This window comes from Arachis hypogaea, chromosome 3 (assembly GCF_003086295.3).
Source record: "Arachis hypogaea cultivar Tifrunner chromosome 3, arahy.Tifrunner.gnm2.J5K5, whole genome shotgun sequence".
Taxonomy (NCBI): domain Eukaryota; kingdom Viridiplantae; phylum Streptophyta; class Magnoliopsida; order Fabales; family Fabaceae; genus Arachis; species Arachis hypogaea.
Genome location: NC_092038.1, coordinates 12215157 through 12233956, shown reverse-complemented (window position 1 = coordinate 12233956; position 18800 = coordinate 12215157). Strand labels below are relative to the sequence as shown.

At 36.3% G+C, this 18800-nt stretch overlaps 1 protein-coding gene and 1 non-coding gene across 2 annotated transcripts; both read right to left on the bottom strand.

Annotated features, from left to right (window-relative positions):
* Positions 1-873: 873 nt before the first annotated feature.
* Positions 874-3892, bottom strand: LOC112789528 (uncharacterized). Its single transcript, XM_025831457.3, has 4 exons — positions 3665-3892; positions 2792-3048; positions 1828-2285; positions 874-1395 (listed from the first exon to the last, which is right to left on the bottom strand). The coding sequence occupies exons 1-4, from the start codon at positions 3763-3765 to the stop codon at positions 1132-1134; spliced, it is 1080 nt and encodes a 359-aa protein (XP_025687242.1). The 5' UTR covers positions 3766-3892; the 3' UTR covers positions 874-1131.
* Positions 3893-13733: 9841 nt separating this feature from the next.
* LOC112794040 (small nucleolar RNA R71) lies at positions 13734-13841 on the bottom strand. The gene has a single exon (XR_003198722.1). It is a non-coding gene; the product is annotated as a small nucleolar RNA R71 (small nucleolar RNA).
* Positions 13842-18800: the final 4959 nt, after the last annotated feature.

Here is an 18800-nt window from a genome sequence, read left to right as displayed (position 1 = left end):
ATATATAGTTTTGTTTATTCTAATTCTTTGTTTTGTTGTTGATGATCTTCGTTTCTTAGCTGTAATCAAAGAAATATATTTTTAAATGTTTATTCTAATTCTTTGTTTGTTGATAATCTAAGTTTCTTAGCTGTAACCAAATGTAAAACGTTGAAGGGTCATCACGAAAATGTTGGCTTCTCACTCAGTTTTGTCCGGCATAATATTAGTGACAGAGCTTTATGGAATCTTTTGTTCCTAAGAGCTTTCCAGATTCTTCTAGAACCAGACAGCAGGCCTGTTTAGTTTCATCTCCAATATTCCTTATTTTCTGAATTTTATATTATAAAAAATGAAATCAAGAAAAGAAAAGAAAAAATGTATATAGGGCAAGCTTGAAACGATAGTTGATAAAAGTGAGAGGTAAAAACTATAAATACCTAAAGTCCATAACCTTAAAAATACAAACGAATAGAAAATTCTCAACGTTTTTCCCTCTAACTAATGTATCATATGTTATTGTAATCAATAGATTCCCTTTTCTTTCTTTTTTCTAAATATCTCTAATTCAAATATTCAATATAGCAGATTGAATCCTCCACGCCAAGTTAGAATTCATCAATCAAATTGATAAACAAATGGAACATGGAACATAGAATATCCATAAAGAAAAAAAAAGGGTACACATCCCACTATTAATATGAAGTTTGGTTAGGTTTGTGACATAAGAAAGTAAGATGAGACAAACATGACTGAATTCCCACCCAAATTATGCAGAAAAGAAATTGAGATATGTAAGAAGAGCATATAAGATATAAATATTTTGAACACAAAATCAACTAATACAAACAAAAAACAAATTAACTCCTTTACCAGTTAGGTGGGAGAGATACATCAAATAATAATCATGCAATCAATTCTATTCAAACATATAGTTTTGTCAATGATACAACAATTAAATAGTAAAATCCATATCCTGCTTCCAACTTACATAATTATACATCTCATGAAAGTTAAACACTGTTTGTATCAATATTTGGTACAATATGGTACAAATAAATTCTTATTTTCTATTGAGGAAATTACAAACTGAAAATATGTATATTGATTTTGTACACACAGCATGTTCATATAACATGAAGAACCATTATTTTAAGGATTGAGTCCCATCTGTTTTCTTGTTTTACCTACAAATAAGTCTCCAGACTTGATAATGCCAGGGATTCTTCCACTCATTGTCATGAAGGGAAGTTGTGCCACCGCTTCTTTCCGCCCAAGTGAGACGATTGCCAATGCCAAATGCGGCTTGTAAGTATCCATCCTATTCATACATTCTGTTCCTGCCTCCATTGTTAGCTTCAAGTTCTTTGCTACCATTTCGGCTTGCTTATGTGCCAAAAACCCCTGCTTGATTTCCTGTTGTAAGATGGACATTAATGAACTTCCTATCAGATTGACTTGTAGTGAAATCGAAAATGCCACATATCTTCAGCAACAGAAGTAATTTACTTGGGACAAAATCAAAGAGACTCTTACCTAAAGTAACACAAGTGCACAATCACATAAATCTATAGGTATGCAAAGATGTCCCTTTTCAAAATTCAATGTAAACAGCATGCTTGGTGTACATCAATACATTAATTTTAGTTACTAGTAGAAGAACTTCAAGTCTTCAACACTAGAGAAAATTCAGGCAATAAAGTATGATATCTCATCCTAACTTAAAGATGAATGCAGAACATGAAAAGGGAAGGGAAAAGAAAGAGTAAGAATAAGTAAATTGTTGTGTTTGTTATCCTAGCGTGTGATTTAGAATATATGTAAAACTTTGGTAAGGTAAGCGCTTACCGGAACATCTGTAATATCCCCGATTGCAAAAATGTTGTCCTGACCCTTCACTCTCAGATATTCGTCTACCTTAATCCTTCCTTGATGATCCAAGTCATTTTTCAACACAGTTTCCCTAAGCCATGCTGTAGCAAGCGGTTTCCCTACGCATAAGAAATGACAATCTGCCTCAATGGTCTCTCCGAGAGAAGTTTGATAAATCCTGTGTTGTCCTCCATCCACAGCAGAGTTCAGATCAACTGATTGCTCAAGTTTTACCTCGACATTCTTCGATTTCAACCATTTGAGAGCCTTATCAGAAGCTTTTGCCCCTATAAATTCCATTAGCCTTGTTCCCTTATGCACTAGCGTAAGCTTCTTATCCGGAAAATCAACTGCTATCTCTCCTGCAAGTTCCACACCAGTGGGACCTCCTCCAACAATCAGAATGGAGCGAGCAGATTTTATCTTCTCATTTTCTGCCAGAGAAAAGGAACTTCATAAATCATCCACTAGCTACACCAAATCAATGAATCATCCCATGGTTAAAACCCATTCTACAAGAACATTCACACAAGGCAAAATGACCTATAATCCTGTAACAGAGTTCCACCATGTTCCTTTTGTTCATTTGTTTATCATTTATTCATATCACACAATAAACCCCTTGTAGCTAATCCAAAGACAGTAGCCTAGAAACATGATGTTTGTCGTAGATGTAGACTCAGTTTTAACTTTTAAGTGCATAACTTCTTGATAAAGATAACCAACTTGGGTTGGTCGAGTGGTCAGCTCACTCGTCTGCTTAAGCAAGTGTCGGGGGTTCGAATCCCGCTTTGTGCATGCAGCAACCCATTGGCCAGCGGCAGACCCTTAAATGGAGCTCAGATCCGCGACAGATTAGTCCTTGACTTGTCAGGTTGGGGGATACTGTGGGCAACAAAAAAAAAACTTCTTGATAAAGATATATGGTTCAAAAATTTACCTTTCGTGTACTCGTTAAGTCTTTCAGTCCTAGACTTAGGGACAGGATCTGAATGGCCAGTGGCAATAACAAGATAGTCATAGACAATCTGGTGGCCATCGGCAGTAAACACTTCCGTGTCGGTTACATTGACAGCACTGGATACAATAATTTTGGCATTGGTGAGGTACTCTGCATGGTTGATCAACGTCCTCTCTGCAAAGGGTGGCTCAACCATTGCCCTCAAGCATGCCCATGGAATCTCAAAATACTCCTTCCTGGATTCAATTCAATTGCACTCAATTCATGACAAAATAACAGCAACAAAAACTACAATGTCACAATGCGCATGTAAAGCCCAATTCAACCATATTGCAACAACAATAACAACACCCTAATTAGTATCACCTATCAACATCAAACTTGAAACTTTAGAATCCGGGAAGTTCTTCTAGGAATAAATTACAAAGACATTGGAAGATACATTTTTTTCCTATATTCTGTCCATACAAAATTGAAACCAAAGGGAACAATTTCTTTCCCCATGTCTTGTGTCTCATCATCACTGCATTTTATGTCATAAGAAGAACACTTAGTTAGATGATAACACGTGACATCAATGAGGACCAACTTGATTCACTAATTTGAAATTTCTGATCTTTCGATACTAACCAAAACTTGACCTAAAAGGACAAAAAAATGAAAAAGAAAAACCACACATTGTAAAACCGCTAAACCCCGGTCTCTCTTACATATACCTAAAAAACCTTAAGAGTTAAATGCGATTAAAGGAGGGAACTAGTGCAGCAGTTAGCTAAAATCTGAAGAAACATAATTAAAGAGGGAGAAAAAAACAAGAAAAGGAATTAGAAAAAGTTGGAAGCAAGAATGTACGGATCAATGAGAGTGACATAGGCATGGAATTGGATGGATTTAGCGAGGAGGGAACCAGCAACGCCACCTCCGATGATGATCACTCTCTTTCCCGTTTCCATTTCGCTTCCGAGTTCAATCGATCAATCACAGCTCTAATTTATCTGCTACACCTCCCATGCCAAATTGCCAATTGTCCTCCCCAAACGCCAACTCATATATCATCATCATAATAACAATTTAATTTTAACCCCCAACAAACTATTTTATCTTGCATTTAATTAGGTAATATTATATAATTAAAAATAATTATTATTTTAATAAATAAATAATTAAATTAATTTTTAAAAAATTACTTATTTTTTAAATTGATTTTTGAGTCTCATTTTAAATTAATTATATTACTCATTTCACCATTTTCATTATTAATCGTGTTAAAATTTGTTAATATAGTACATTAAATAATATCACACCACATGTTTAGTAGTCCTAATTAACTATTAATATAATTAGTTTATAAAATTATATCAAATCAATTTTAAATTAAAAAATTTTAATACTTTAAATTTTTTTTTCAATTAAATTTTTATTTGATCTAATTTCATAAACTTAATCTTTAAAGAACGAATTTGATTAAAAAATTCTTTTAAGAACCAATTTGAAGAATGAGTAATCTTTTAAAGACAAATTTAACTATTTATTCTATTTTAATTGATAGTGTGAATAATCATTAAAAAGATGAATATAATTACATAATATTTTTTTATTAACAACGGAGCTTTAAAACCCAAAAAAAATACAATTGTATAAAACATTTAATGTTAGTAGTATATTTATATATATGAATTTAATTTTGGTACACTGTCAGTATAAAATAATTTTATATATATATTTAATTATGTAACGATATTAAAAATAACTACTAAAACCATAAATATAGCATACAACTTTTGTTAATATATATTAATTTTAATATACTGATAGTATAAAATTGTTTTACATGTATATTTAATTAAGTAATGTTATATTAACAAAAATAATAATTATTTATGTTAACGATATGAATATATATCCAAAATAATAAATATAATTCGACAAATATGTGAGATATATTCATATATATTTGTTATTTTAATTCATTAAATATATGTTATTATTAAACTAATTTAAAGAATAAAACAATATATGTATAAAATGAAAATAGAATAAATTATTAGTCCAACTCTAAAAGTTTTGGTTGTTAATAGAATGGTTCTTAAGGAAAAAAAATGCCATTATAATTTTTGAAAATTTTATTTAAAAAATATATTGAATATAAAGATATATATTTTCTTAAAAGGGTTCTTTTTTCTATGAACGATGGCCAAAAATTGGGAAGGGGAATGGGAAAAAGTCAAGATTTTGAATTTTGAATTTTGTCTTTGTATGCCTGGATGTCATTAACTAATAATAATAAAAAAAATCTTTTTGACAATCTTGTTACCTGAAATTGAATTTTTTAAAGGACAAAAAAATAATTTAATATATAAAATATTTGTATACTGATGTATGAAAATTAAAATCCTAAACTATATTCATATAAATCTCAGGAAAGATATTAGACTAAACTATCAAGCCATATAAATAGCTTTTTACCCTTGATAGTTGATATGATGAGATTTGTGATGCATTTCATTTTCAGTTTAGAATTCTTTTCTAAATACCTTTTAGAAACTAAATGGGATAATTATTTTTAGAGTAATTATCTAAATTAATTTTTAAAAATTTTAAAAGTAGATATTTTAGTCTTCAAAAAAAATTAATACACAAAAACATCTCTAAAATTTTATTTCGACAGACAAATCAATTTTTAATTTATTTTTTAACAGAGTAATTATCTAAATCAGCTCCCAAGATTTTAAAAGCAAACATTTTAGTTCTCAAGTAAAATTAATACACATATCAATTTTTAACATTTTTTTTTTGTCAGACATAATAGTCTCTCATCCATTTTTCAACATAACTCACTAACAAAAAATACAAATTTGACACACACTTTTTATTATTAACATAGTTTTTGCACACGTTATAAATCAAAGAAAAATAATGTGTACGTACCACATGGATATATATGTTAAGTTAGTCTAATTATGAAGTAAAAATTCAATTAACTTTTGACTTAATTGATAATTTAGTGATCAAGTAGAAAATATATGCAGTAATAAGTAGGTTGCAAAGTTTAAGTTTTCATGTGCACATTAAGTCGGTCCAAAGAAAGGCTTAATGTGTGACAAGAATTTTGACAATATTTGATTACTGCAATGAGAGTATCACTTACAGTTAATTTTTCTATCCAAAGATTGAAAATTAATGTTGTTCTAGATATCTCAATATGGATTTTTTTCCATTATTTAACTAATGTTTACTGCATGTTTATTTGTTCTAATCCAGAAACTATGGCTTTAGCTACCAATGTTTCTGCACAAATTAGCAGTATTCCTATGCTGAATAGTTCAAACTTTAAAGTTTGGAAAGATACCGTGGAGATTGTCCCCGGTTGTATGGATCTAGATACAGCTCTTCGAGAGGAGAAACCCACTTCCACTCCAGAAAATCTTAATGAGGTTAAAATAGAGAAGTGGGAGAGATCCAATCGAATGAGCATTATGATCATGAAACGCTCAATTCCTGAGGCATTTCGGTGCTCAATTACTGAGGATAAATATGCCAAACAGTTCTTAAAGGATGTTGAGAAATTCTTTACTAAGAACTTCAGTGCTCACATGGCTTTATCTTCTCAGTATAAAAGAAAGCGTGATACTACTGCGGATGCGCCTTCTCAGTAGAAAAAAGGCTAAGAAACAGGATCAAGTTTCAACCTGTTTCTTCTGTAAGAAGGTGGGACACATGAAGAAGGATTGTACCAAATATGCCACTTGGCGTGTGAAGAAGGGTATAATTCTCACTTTCGTTTGTTCTAAGGCTAGTTTAAGTTATGCACCTGTTGATACTTGGTGGGTAGATTCTGCTGCTACTACTCATATAAGTGTCACTATGCAGGGTTGCCTGTGGAGCCGACCGCCAAGTGATGCTGAAAGATACATTTACGTGGCAGACGACAATATAGTTGCAGTCGAAGCTATAGGAACCTTTAGATTATGTTCCACGAGTGGATTTTACTTGGATTTATTAGAGACATTTTATGTACCGTCATTTAGACGAAATTTGGTTTATGTTTCTCATTTGGACAAATCAGGTTATTTTTGTTCATTCGGAGACAATAAAGTCAGTCTCTTTTATAATTCGAATAATATTCGCTCTGGTCATTTTGTGGATAATCTATATAGGCTTAACTTAAATTCCTATAATAATGAAATACTGCAAACGGGTACAAAACAAAAACTGAATGAGAATTCAGCATCATTATGGCACAAACGCCTAGGCCACATCTCTAAACAGAGAATTCAGAGGCTCGTGTCGGATGAAATTTTTGGACCCTTAAATTTGGCAAACTTTGAAGTCTGTATTGAGTGCATAAAGGGAAAAAGGACAAACGAAAGGAAATTAGGTGACGAGAGAGCTAAAGATGTCTTAGAACTGATACATACCGATATATGTGGCCCATTCCCTACTGTCTCCTGGAATGGACAACGGTACTTTATTACGTTCATAGATGATTACTCTCGTTACGGGTACCTATATTTAATTCATGAAAAGTCCCAAGCCTTGGATGTTTTCAAGTCTTTCAAAGGTGAAGTTGAACTTCAACTTGGAAAGAAAATTAAAGCTATCAAATCTGATCGTGGTGGTGAATACTACGGAAGATATGACGGCTCAGGTGAGCAACATCCCGGGCCTTTTTGCTCTTTTCCTAGAGGAGTGTGGTATTGTTCCGCAATACACAATGCCAGACAAACCTAGCATGAATGGTGTTGCAGAGCGAAGGAACCGAACTCTTAAGGACATGGTGAGAAGTATGATTAGTCATTCTTCCTTGCCTGAATCACTCTAGGGAGAAGCATTAAATACCGCAGTGTACATCCTTAATAGGGTGCCATGCAAAGCAGTTAACAAAACCCCATATGAAATTTGGATTGGAAAAAGGCCCAGTATAAAGCATCTGTATATTTGGGGATGTCCAGCTGAGGCGCGACCTTATAGGCCGCATGAAAGAAAATTGGACTCAAGGTCAATTAGTTGCTACTTTGTTGGTTACGCTGAGCGCTCACGGGGGTACAAGTTTTACAATCCTGCATCAAAGTCTATTTTTGAAACGAGAAATGCCAGATTTCTTGAGGATGTTGAGTTTGGGGGAAAGGAAATATTAGGAATGTTGCTTTTGATGAGGATTCTGTAACTGACAATGATCAGGTCCTTGTGCCTATTGTTGTTTAAGATACAGTTATAGTACAAGAGCAAAATGAGAATCCTATTGTAGATCCAGTTACAGTACAAGAGAACAATGAGAATATTGTTGTTACTAGAGATACTGCTACAATACAAGAAAATGATGAGAATCCTCATCAACCCCAACTCATACAGCAAGCTCAACAACCTCAAGAAGTGTCATTAAGGAGACCCAATAAAAAAAAAGGAGAAAATTCATCTATGGTCTCAAACAAGCTTCCTGTTGATGGTATCACAAGTTTAATTAAGTCATTACCTCATGGTTTTGAGGTAAATATTATAGATGAATGTGTATACCGCAAGTTCAGTGGGAGTAAATATATCCTTTTGGTCTTATAGGTTGATGACATTCTACTTGCTAGTAACGATATAAGCTTGTTGCATGAAACTAAGAAATTTCTATCGGACAAATTTGAAATAAAAGATCTTGGTGATGCCTCTTTTGTATTAGGAATCGAGATGCTAAGAGATCGTTCTCAAGGTATTCTTGGGTTATCACAAAAGAACTATATCAAAAAGATTTTAAGTAGATATGTCATAGAAAGTTATAGACCAATGGACATACCCGTAGTTAAAGGAGACAAGTTTAGTCTCAAACAATGCCCCAAAATGATCTTAAGAAGACAACAATGTATGATAAACCTTATGCATTAGCACTAGGGAATTTAATGTATGCTCAAGTCTACATACATCCCGATATATCATTTATAGTGGGAGTGTTAGGTAGATACTTGAGCAATCCGGATATGGATCATTGGATAGCTGTTAAACGCGTAATGCGTTGTTTAAAGAGAATAAAGGATTACATGCTTATTTATCGGAGATCAGAAAATTTGGAGATCATTAGGTACTCTGATTCTGATTTCATGGCATATGGTTACGAAACTTTGTCACTAAGCTTCATATAGTAGATGACATTGAAAGGCCATTAAAGATATTTTGTGACAATAAGTCAGTAGTACTATACTCCAATAACAATAAGAGCTTGACAAAATCGAAGCATACAGACATCAAGTTTCTTAGTTGTCAAGGAGAAAGTTTAAGAAAAACAGATTTTCATAGGACATATAGAAACAGAGTATATGCTAGCAGACCCATTACCAAGGGATTGAACCCTAAAGTTTTTTCATGAGCACACTGTTTGGATGGATGTCAATATTTATGATGCCTTGGTTTAGTGAAAGTTTATGCTATATGTCCTATGACAGATATTGAGTTATTTTCTGCAGAACTAAGTTGATGGTTTATTTCATGTTATATAAAATGTTTATTTTGCAATATTTGTATTGTGTTTGATCTCAATAAAGTTGGACCAGCTAAAAATAGACATGCATGAGATCACTTGGCATGTAATTTCCATATTACTCATCCAAATTTGATCTATGTCGTTAAGTATATTAGGATGGTGATTGGCGTGGTTTAGTCACGGCATTTAATGTGATAAAAGCTGCGGTAGTTCCATATCTAATGTATGAGACGGACCAGATTGTTAAAGTAATGAAAGAAATAGCATTCAGATGCGCGCATAAAGTTTATAAAATGTGATTATGTCAAGAAAGAATATATGTATAGCCCAAGTGGGAGATTGTTAGGAAATTATTTAATTTTCTAACTTATTTGTGGGCAATACATATATCAATTATAATCACAAATGGTGCTATTTCAAATTAAATAACTTATATAATGATGATCTCATTTATTGTTATAAATGCTAATTGAATAAGTCATTATTACTTTTGATTTGGAATTAAATGAGAATAAAATAGGATATTATCTTTTGTTCCTTAGATAATTATCTTTTTTGGATTTTAGATATATTATCTTTTGGGTTTTAGATACTATTTTATTTGGGCTTTAGGGTTTAATGGGTGTTGATGAGCGGATAATTTGTACGCTTTTTGGCATTGTTTTTAGTATGTTTTTGGTATGATCTAGTTAGTTTTTAGTATATTTTTATTAGTTTTTAGTTAAAATTCACTTTTCTGGACTTTACTATGAGTTTGTGTGTTTTTCTGTGATTTCAGGTATTTTCTGGCTGAAATTGAGGGACCTGAACAAAAATCTGATTTAGAGACTGAAAAGGACTGCAGATGCTGTTGGATTCTGACCTCCCTGCACTCGAAGTGGATTTTCTGGAGCTACAGAAGCCCAATTGGCGCGCTCTCAACGGCATTGGAAAGTAGACATCCTGGGCTTTCCAGCAATATATGATAGTCCATACTTTGCCCAAGATTTGATGGCCCAAACCGCGTTCAAAGTCACCCTCAAGATTTCCAGCGTTAAACGCCGGAACTGGCACCAAAATGGGAGTTAAATGCCCAAACTGGCATAAAAGCTGGCGTTTAACTCCAAGGAGAGTCTCTACACGAAAATGCATCAATGCTCAGCCCAAGCTCACACCAAGTGGGCCCGGAAGTGGATTTTTATGTCATTTACTCATCTCTGTACACCCTAGGCTACTAGTTCTCTATAAGTAGGACCTTTTACTATTGTATTTTGATCTTTAAGAAATCTTTAAAGCTTTTGATCATGTTTTTATGATTGAACCCTCTTTGGGAGGCTGGCCATTCGGCCATGCCTAGACCTTGTTCTTATGTATTTTCAACGGTGGAGTTTCTACACACCATAGATTATGGTGTGGAGCTCTGCTGTACCTCGAGTATTAATGCAATTACTATTGTTCTTCTATTCAATTCCGCTTGTTCTTGTTCTAAGATATCACTTGTTCTTCAACTTGATGAATGTGATGATCCGTGACACTCATCATCATTCTCACCTATGAATGTGTGCCTGACAACCACCTCCGTTCTACCTTCGATTGGGTGAATATCTCTTGGATTCCTGATACACGATGCATGGTTGATCGCCTGACAACCGAGTGCTCACCTGACAAACGAGCCAGCCATTCCGTGAGATCAGAGTCTTCGTGGTATAGGCTAGAACTGATGGCGGCATTCAAGAGAATCCGGAAGGTCTAACCTTGTCTGTGGTATTCTGAGTAGGATTCAATGATTGAATGACTGTGACGTGCTTCAAACTCCTGAGGGCGGGGCGTTAGTGACAGACGCAAAAGAATCACTGGATTCTATTCCGGTCTGATTGAGAACCGACAGATGGATAGCCGTGCCGTGACAGGGTGCGTTGAACATTTCCACTGAGAGGATGGGAGGTAGCCACTGACAACGGTGAAACCCTTGCTTAAGCTTGCCATGGAAAGGAGTAAGAAGGATTGGATGAAGACAGTAGGAAAGCAGAGAGACGGAAGGGAAGGCATCTTCATACGCTTATCTGAAATTCCTACCAATGAATTACATAAGTATCTCTATCTTTATCTTTATGTTTTATGCGTTTATCATCATACCCATTTGAGTCTGCCTGACTAAGATTTACAGGGTGATCATAGCTTGCTTCATACCAACAATCTCTGTGGGATCGACCCTTACTCGCGTAAGGTTTATTACTTGGACGACCCAGTACACTTGCTGGTTAGTTGTGCGGAATTGCAAAAGTGTGACTGCAATTTCGTGCACCAAGTTTTTGGCGCCGTTGCCGGGGATTGTTGAGTTTGGACAACTGACGGTTCATCTTGTTGCTTAGATTATGTATTTTTTTTCTTCAGAGTTCTTAAGAATGAATTCTAGAGTTTCATGATGATCTGTTGAAATCTGGCTGGCTGTGAAGCCATGTCTAATTTCATTGGACCGAGGTTTCAACTTATCATCACAAGAGCTTGTTGATTTCTATCAATCTTGCTTTTGGAGCAGTGATCTGCTAAGGCTTGGCTGGCCATTGGCCATGTCTAGTGTTTTGGACCGAAGCTTTCCTTGAAAGCTTGGCTGGCTGTGAAGCCATGTCTAATTCCTGGACCGGAGTCTTAGACTAGCATTGCACTGATTCTTGGAATTCTCATTAAGAACTTTGATATCTTTTTCTACTTAATTTTCGAAAAAGCACAAAAAAAAAATTTACAAAGTCATAAAATCCAAAAATATTTCTTGTTTGAGTCTAGTGTTTCATTTTAAGTTTGGTGTCAATTGCATGCATTCATTCATGTGTCTTAGTGATCTTCAAGATGTTCTTGATGATTTCTTACTCTAATCTTTAAATTCTCTTGACTTGAGTGTTTTGTGTGTCTCATATGCATTCTCATTAGTGTCAGTAGTATACAAACTGCTAAGTTTGGTGTCTTGCATGCATTGTTATTTGATTCTTGTTGCATTTTGATTATTCCTTATTATTAAAAATCCAAAAATATTTTTAATTTGTGTCCTTTCAAGTCAATAATACAGAGAATTGAAGATTCAGAACATACTGCAGAGGAATTGCACAGAAAAAGCTGGGCGTTCAAAACGCCCAGTGAAGAAGAACAGACTGGCGTTTAAACGCCAGCCAGGGTACCTGGTTGGGCGTTTAACCCCAAAGGGTAGTATTTTGGGCGTTAAACGCCAGAATGTGCACCATTCTGGGCGTTTAACGCCAGGATGGCACAAGAGGGAAGATTTTGTTTTCAATGCAAATTTTTTTTTCAAGTTTTCAAAGTTTTTCAAAATCAAATCTTTTTCAAATCATATCTTTTCAATCATATGTTTTCAAAATCAATTTCTTTCTATTTTTAAAAATACTTGCTATCAATTAATGATTTGATTCAACATTTCAAGTATGCTGCCTTTTCTGTTGAGAAAGGTTTAATCCTTGAATCATATCTTTCCTTGTTAGCCAAGTTTTTAATTTTCAAAATCAAATCTTTTTAAAATGTTTTTCAAATCATATCTTCTCAATCACATTTTTTTTAAAACCAATCATATCTTCTTAACCACATCTTTTTCAAAATAGTTTTCAATCAAATCTTTTTAATTTCTAATTTCAAAATCTTTTTCAAAAATCACTTTACTTCTTTCCCACTTTCATTTTCGAAAATTAATTAGTGTTTTTCAAAATGTTTTCAAAATTTCTTACTTAATTTTCGAAAATTACTTCCCTTCTTCTCACATCCTTCTATTTATGGACTAACACTATTCCTTAATGCAAAATTCGAACTCCATCTCCTTTGATAAGTTCGAATTTTCTACTTCTGTCTTCTACTTTTCTTTTCTTCTGACACCTCAAGGAATCTCTATACTGTGACATAGAGGATTCCACATTTTCTTGTTCTCTTCTCTTTCTTATGAGCAGGAGCAAAGACAAAAGCATTCTTGTTGAGGCTGATCCTGAACCTGAAAGGACCTTGAAGCGAAAACTGAGAGAAGCTAAGGCACAACTCTCTATAGAGGACCTAACCGAATTCTTCAAAGAAGAAGAACTCATGGCAGCCGAAAACAACAATGCCAACAATGCAAGGAAGGTGCTGGGTGACTTTACTGCACCTACTTCCGACTTCTGTGGGAGAAGCATCTCTATCCCTGCCATTGGAACAAACAACTTTGAGCTTAAGCCTCAATTAGTTTCTCTAATGCAACAGAATTGCAAGTTCCATGGACTTCCATTGGAAGATCCTCATCAGTTTTTAGCTGAATTCTTGCAAATCTGTGACACAGTCAAGACTAATGGGGTTGACCCTGAGGTCTACAGACTTATGCTATTCCCTTTTGCTGTAAGAGACAGAGCTAGGACATGGTTGGACTCTCAACCTAAAGAAAGCCTGGACTCTTGGGAAAAGCTAGTCAATGCCTTCTTGGCAAAGTTCTTTCCACCTCAAAAATTGAGTAAGCTTAGAGTGGAAGTCCAAACCTTCATACAGAAGGAAGGAGAATCCCTCTATGAAGCTTGGGAAAGATACAAACAATTAATCAGAAAGTGTCCCTCTGATATGCTTTCTGAATGGAGCATTATAGGTATTTTCTATGATGGTCTCTCTGAACTGTCCAATATGTCTTTGGATAGCTCTGCTGGAGGATCTCTTCATTTGAAGAAGACGCCTACAGAAGCTCAAGAGCTGATTGAAATGCTTGCAAATAACCAATTCATGTACACTTCTGAAAGAAATCCTATGAACAATGGGACTAGTCAGAAGAAAGGAGTTCTTGAGATTGACACTTTGAATGCCATATTGGCTCAGAACAAAATATTGACTCAACAAGTCAATATGATTTCTCAAAGTCTGTCTGGAATGCAAAATGCACCAAGCAGTACTAAGGAGGCTTCATCTGAAGAAGAAGCTTATGATCCTGAGAACCCTTCAATGGAAGAGGTGAATTACATGGGAGAACCCTATGGAAACACCTATAACCCTTCATGGAGAAATCATCCAAATCTCTCATGGAAGGATCAACAGAGACCTCAACAAGGTTTCAACAACAATAATGGTGGAAGAAACAGGTTTAGCAATAGCAAGCCTTTTCCATCATCTTCTCAGCAACAGACAGAGAGTTCTAAGCAGGATAACTCTGACTTAGCAACCATGGTCTCTGATCTAATCAAAACCACTCAAAGTTTCATGACTGAAACAAGGTCCTCCATTAGAAATTTGGAGGGACAAGTGGGTCAGCTGAGCAAGAAAATTACTGAACTCCCTCCTAGTACTTTTCCAAGCAATACAGAAGAAAATCCAAAAGGAGAGTGCAAGGCCATCAACATGGCCAAATTTTGGGAGGAAGGAGAGGCAGTGAACGCCACTGAGGAAGACCTCAATGGACGTCCACTGGCCTCCAATGAATTCCCCAATGAGGAACCATGGGAATCTGAGGCTCAAAATGAGACCATAGAGATTCCATTGGACTTACTTCTGCCATTCATGAGCTCTGATGAGTATTCTTCCTCTGAAGAGGATGAGTATGTCACTGAAGAGCAAGTTGCTAAATACCTTGGAGCTATCATGAAGCTAAATGACAGGTTATTTGGAAATGAGACTTGGGAGGATGAACCTCCTTTGCTCACCAAAGAACTGGATGACTTGTCTAGGCAGAAACCGCCTCAAAAGAGACAGGATCCTGGGAAGTTTTCAATACCTTGTACCATAGGCACCATGACCTTCAAGAAGGCCTTGTGTGACTTAGGGTCAAGTGTAAACCTCATGCCTCTCTCTGTAATGGAGAAGTTAGGGATCTCTGAGGTGCAAGCTGCAAAAATCTCACTAGAGATGGCAGACAATTCAAGAAAACAAGCCTATGGACTTGTAGAGGATGTTCTGGTTAAAGTTGAAGACCATTACATCCCTACTGATTTCATAGTCCTAGAGACTGGGAAGTGCATGGATGAATCCATCATCCTTGGCAGACCCTTCCTAGCCACAGCAAGGGCTGTGATTGATGTTGATAGAGGAGAGTTGATCATTCAAGTGAATGAAGAATCCTTGGTGTTTAAGGCTCAAGGATATCCCTCTGTCATCATGGAGAGGATGCATGAAGAGCTTCTCTCAAAACAGAGCCAAACAGAGCCCCCACAGTCAAACTCTAAGTTTGGTGTTGGGAGGCCACAACCAACTTCTAAGTTTGGTGTTGAACCCCCACATTCAAACTCTAAGTTTGGTGTTGGGAGGTTCCAACATAGCTCTGAGCATTTCTGAGGCTCCATGAGAGCCCACTGTCAAGCTAATGACATTAAAGAAGCGCTTGTTGGGAGGCAACCCAATGTTTTATAATTAACTATTTTCTTTTGTTATTTTATATTTTTTAGGTTGATGATCATGAGAAGTCACAAAATCAATGAAAAAAGCAAAAACAGAATGAAAAACAGGAAGAAAAATAGCACACCCTGGAGGACGCACCTACTGGCGTTTAAACGCCAGTAAGGTTAGCAGATGGGCGTTTAACGCCCAGTCTGGCACCATTCTGGGCGTTTAACGCCAGAAAGGGGCACCAGACTGGCGTTAAATGCCAGAAAAGGGCAAGAAGCTGGCATTAAACGCCAGAAATGGGCACCAGCCCGGCGTTTAACGCCAGAAATGGCTAAAAACGCAATTTTGCTTGCCATTTGGTGCAGGGATGACTTTTCCTTGACACCTCAGGATCTGTGGACCCCACAGGATCCCCACCTACCCCACCACCCTCTCTCTTCTTCACCAATCACCTCAACACCTCTTCCCCAAAAAACCCTTCACCTATCAAATCCCATCTTTCTCTTCACCACTCACATCCATCTTTCATAAAACCCCACCTACCTCACCATTCAAATTTAAACCACTTTCCCACCCAAACCCACCCATACATGACCGAACCCTACCCTTCCCCCACTCCTATATAAACCCTCCTTCACTCCTTCATTTTCACACAACATACACACCACTTCACCCCTTCTTGGCCGAAAACAAAAGTCATTCCCATCTCCTTCATTTCTTCTTCTTCTACTCTCTTCTTTCTTAATTTGCTCGAGGACGAGCAAACCTTTTAAGTTTGGTGTGGTAAAAGCATTGCTTTTTGTTTTTCCATAACCATTTATGGCATCCAAGGCCGGAGAAACCTCTAGAAAGAGGAAAGGGAAGGCAAAAGCTTCCACCTCCGAGTCATGGGAGATGGAGAGATTCATCTCAAGGGTGCATCAAGACCACTTCTATGAAGTTGTGGCCTTGAAGAAGGTGATCCCCGAGGTCCCTTTTTCACTCAAAAAGAGTGAATATCCGGAGATCCGACATGAGATCCGAAGAAGAGGTTGGGAAGTTCTTACTAACCCCATTCAACAAGTCGGAATCTTGATGGTTCAAGAGTTCTATGCCAATGCATGGATCACCAAGAACCATGATCAAAGTGTGAACCCGGATCCAAAGAATTATCTTACTATGGTTTGGGGGAAATACTTGGATTTTAGTCCGGAAAGTGTAAGGTTGGCATTCAATTTGCCCATGATGCAAGGAGATGAACACCCTTACACTAGAAGGGTCAACTTTGATCAAAGGTTGGACCAAGTCCTCACAGTCATATGTGAAGAGGGCGCCCAATGGAAGAGAGATTCAAGAGGGAAGCCGGTTCAATTGAGAAGGCATGACCTCAAACCCGTGGCTAGAGGATGGTTGGAGTTTATCCAACGCTCAATCATTCCCACTAGCAACCGGTCCGAAGTTACCATAGACCGGGCTATCATGATTCATAGCATCATGATTGGAGAAGGAATAGAAGTTCATGAGGTTATAGCTCAAGAGCTTTATAAGGTGGCGGACAAGTCCTCTACCTTGGCAAGGTTAGCCTTCCCTCATCTCATTTGTCACCTCTGTTATTCAGTTGGAGTTGACATAGAGGGAGACACCCCTATTGATGAGGACAAGCCCATCACTAAGAAGAGGATGGAGCACACAAGAGACCCCACTCATCATGAGATCCCTGAGATACCTCAAGGGATGCACTTTCCTCCACAAAACTATTGGGAGCAACTAAACACCTCCCTAGGAGAATTGAGTTTCAACATGGGACAACTAAGGGTGGAGCATCAAGAACACTCCATCATCCTCCATGAAATTAGAGAAGATCAAAGAATCATGAGAGAGGAGCAACAAAGACAAGGAAGAGATATTGAGGAGCTCAAGCACTCCATAGGATCTTCAAGAGAAAGAAAGAGCCGCCATCACTAAGGTGGACCCGTTCTTTAATTTCCTTGTTCTTTATTTTCCTGTTTTTCGAAAATTAATGCTTATGTTTGTCCATGTTTGTATCTTGTGATCATTGGTGTCTTAGTGTCTATGCCTTAAAGTTATGAATGTCCTATGAATCCATCACCTCTCTTAAATAAAAAATGTTCTTAATTGAAAAAGAGAAGAATTGCATGAATTTTGAATTTTATAACAGTTTAATTATTTTGATGTGGTGGCATTACTTTTGTCTTCTGAATGTATGCTTAAACAGTGCATATGTCTTTTGAATTTGTGGTTCATGAATGTTGGCTCTTGAAAGAATGATGAAAAAGGAGACATGTTACTGAGGATCTGAAAAATCATAAAAATGATTCTTGAAGCAAGAAAAAGCAGTGAATACCAAAAAAAAAAAAATTCGAAAAAGAAAGAAAAATAAAAGAAATAAAGTTGTGATCCAAGGCAAAAAGAGTGTGCTTAAGAACCCTGGACACCTCTAATTGGGGACTCTAGCAAAGCTGAGTCACAATCTGAAAAGGTTCACCCAATTATGTGTCTGTGGCAGGTATGTATCCGGTGGTAATACTGGAAGACAGAGTGCTTTGGGCCACGGCCAAGACTCAATAAGTAGCTTTGTTCAAGAATCATCATACTTAACTAGGAGAATTAATAACACTATCTGGATTCTGAGTCCCTAAAGAAGCCAACCATTCTGAATTTCAAAGGATAGAGTGAGATGCCAAAACTGTTCAGAGGCAAAAAGCTAAAAGCCCCGCTCATCTAATTAATACTGATCTTCATAGATGTTTTTGGAATTCATTGCATATTCTCTTCTTTTTATCTTATTTGATTTTCAGTTGCTTGAGGACAAGCAACAATTTAAGTTTGGTGTTGTGATGAGCGGATAATTTGTACGCTTTTTGGCATTGTTTTTAGTATGTTTTTGGTATGATCTAGTTAGTTTTTAGTATATTTTTATTAGTTTTTAGTTAAAATTTACTTTTCTGGACTTTACTATGAGTTTGTGTGTTTTTCTGTGATTTCAGGTATTTTCTGGCTGAAATTGAGGGACCTGAGCAAAAATCTGATTCAGAGACTGAAAAGGACTGCAGATGCTGTTGGATTCTGACCTCCCTGCACTCGAAGTGGATTTTCTGGAGCTACAGAAGCCCAATTGGCACGCTCTCAACGGCGTTGGAAAGTAGACATCCTGGGCTTTCCAGAAATATATGATAGTCCATACTTTGCCCAAGATTTGATGGCCCAAACCGGCGTTCA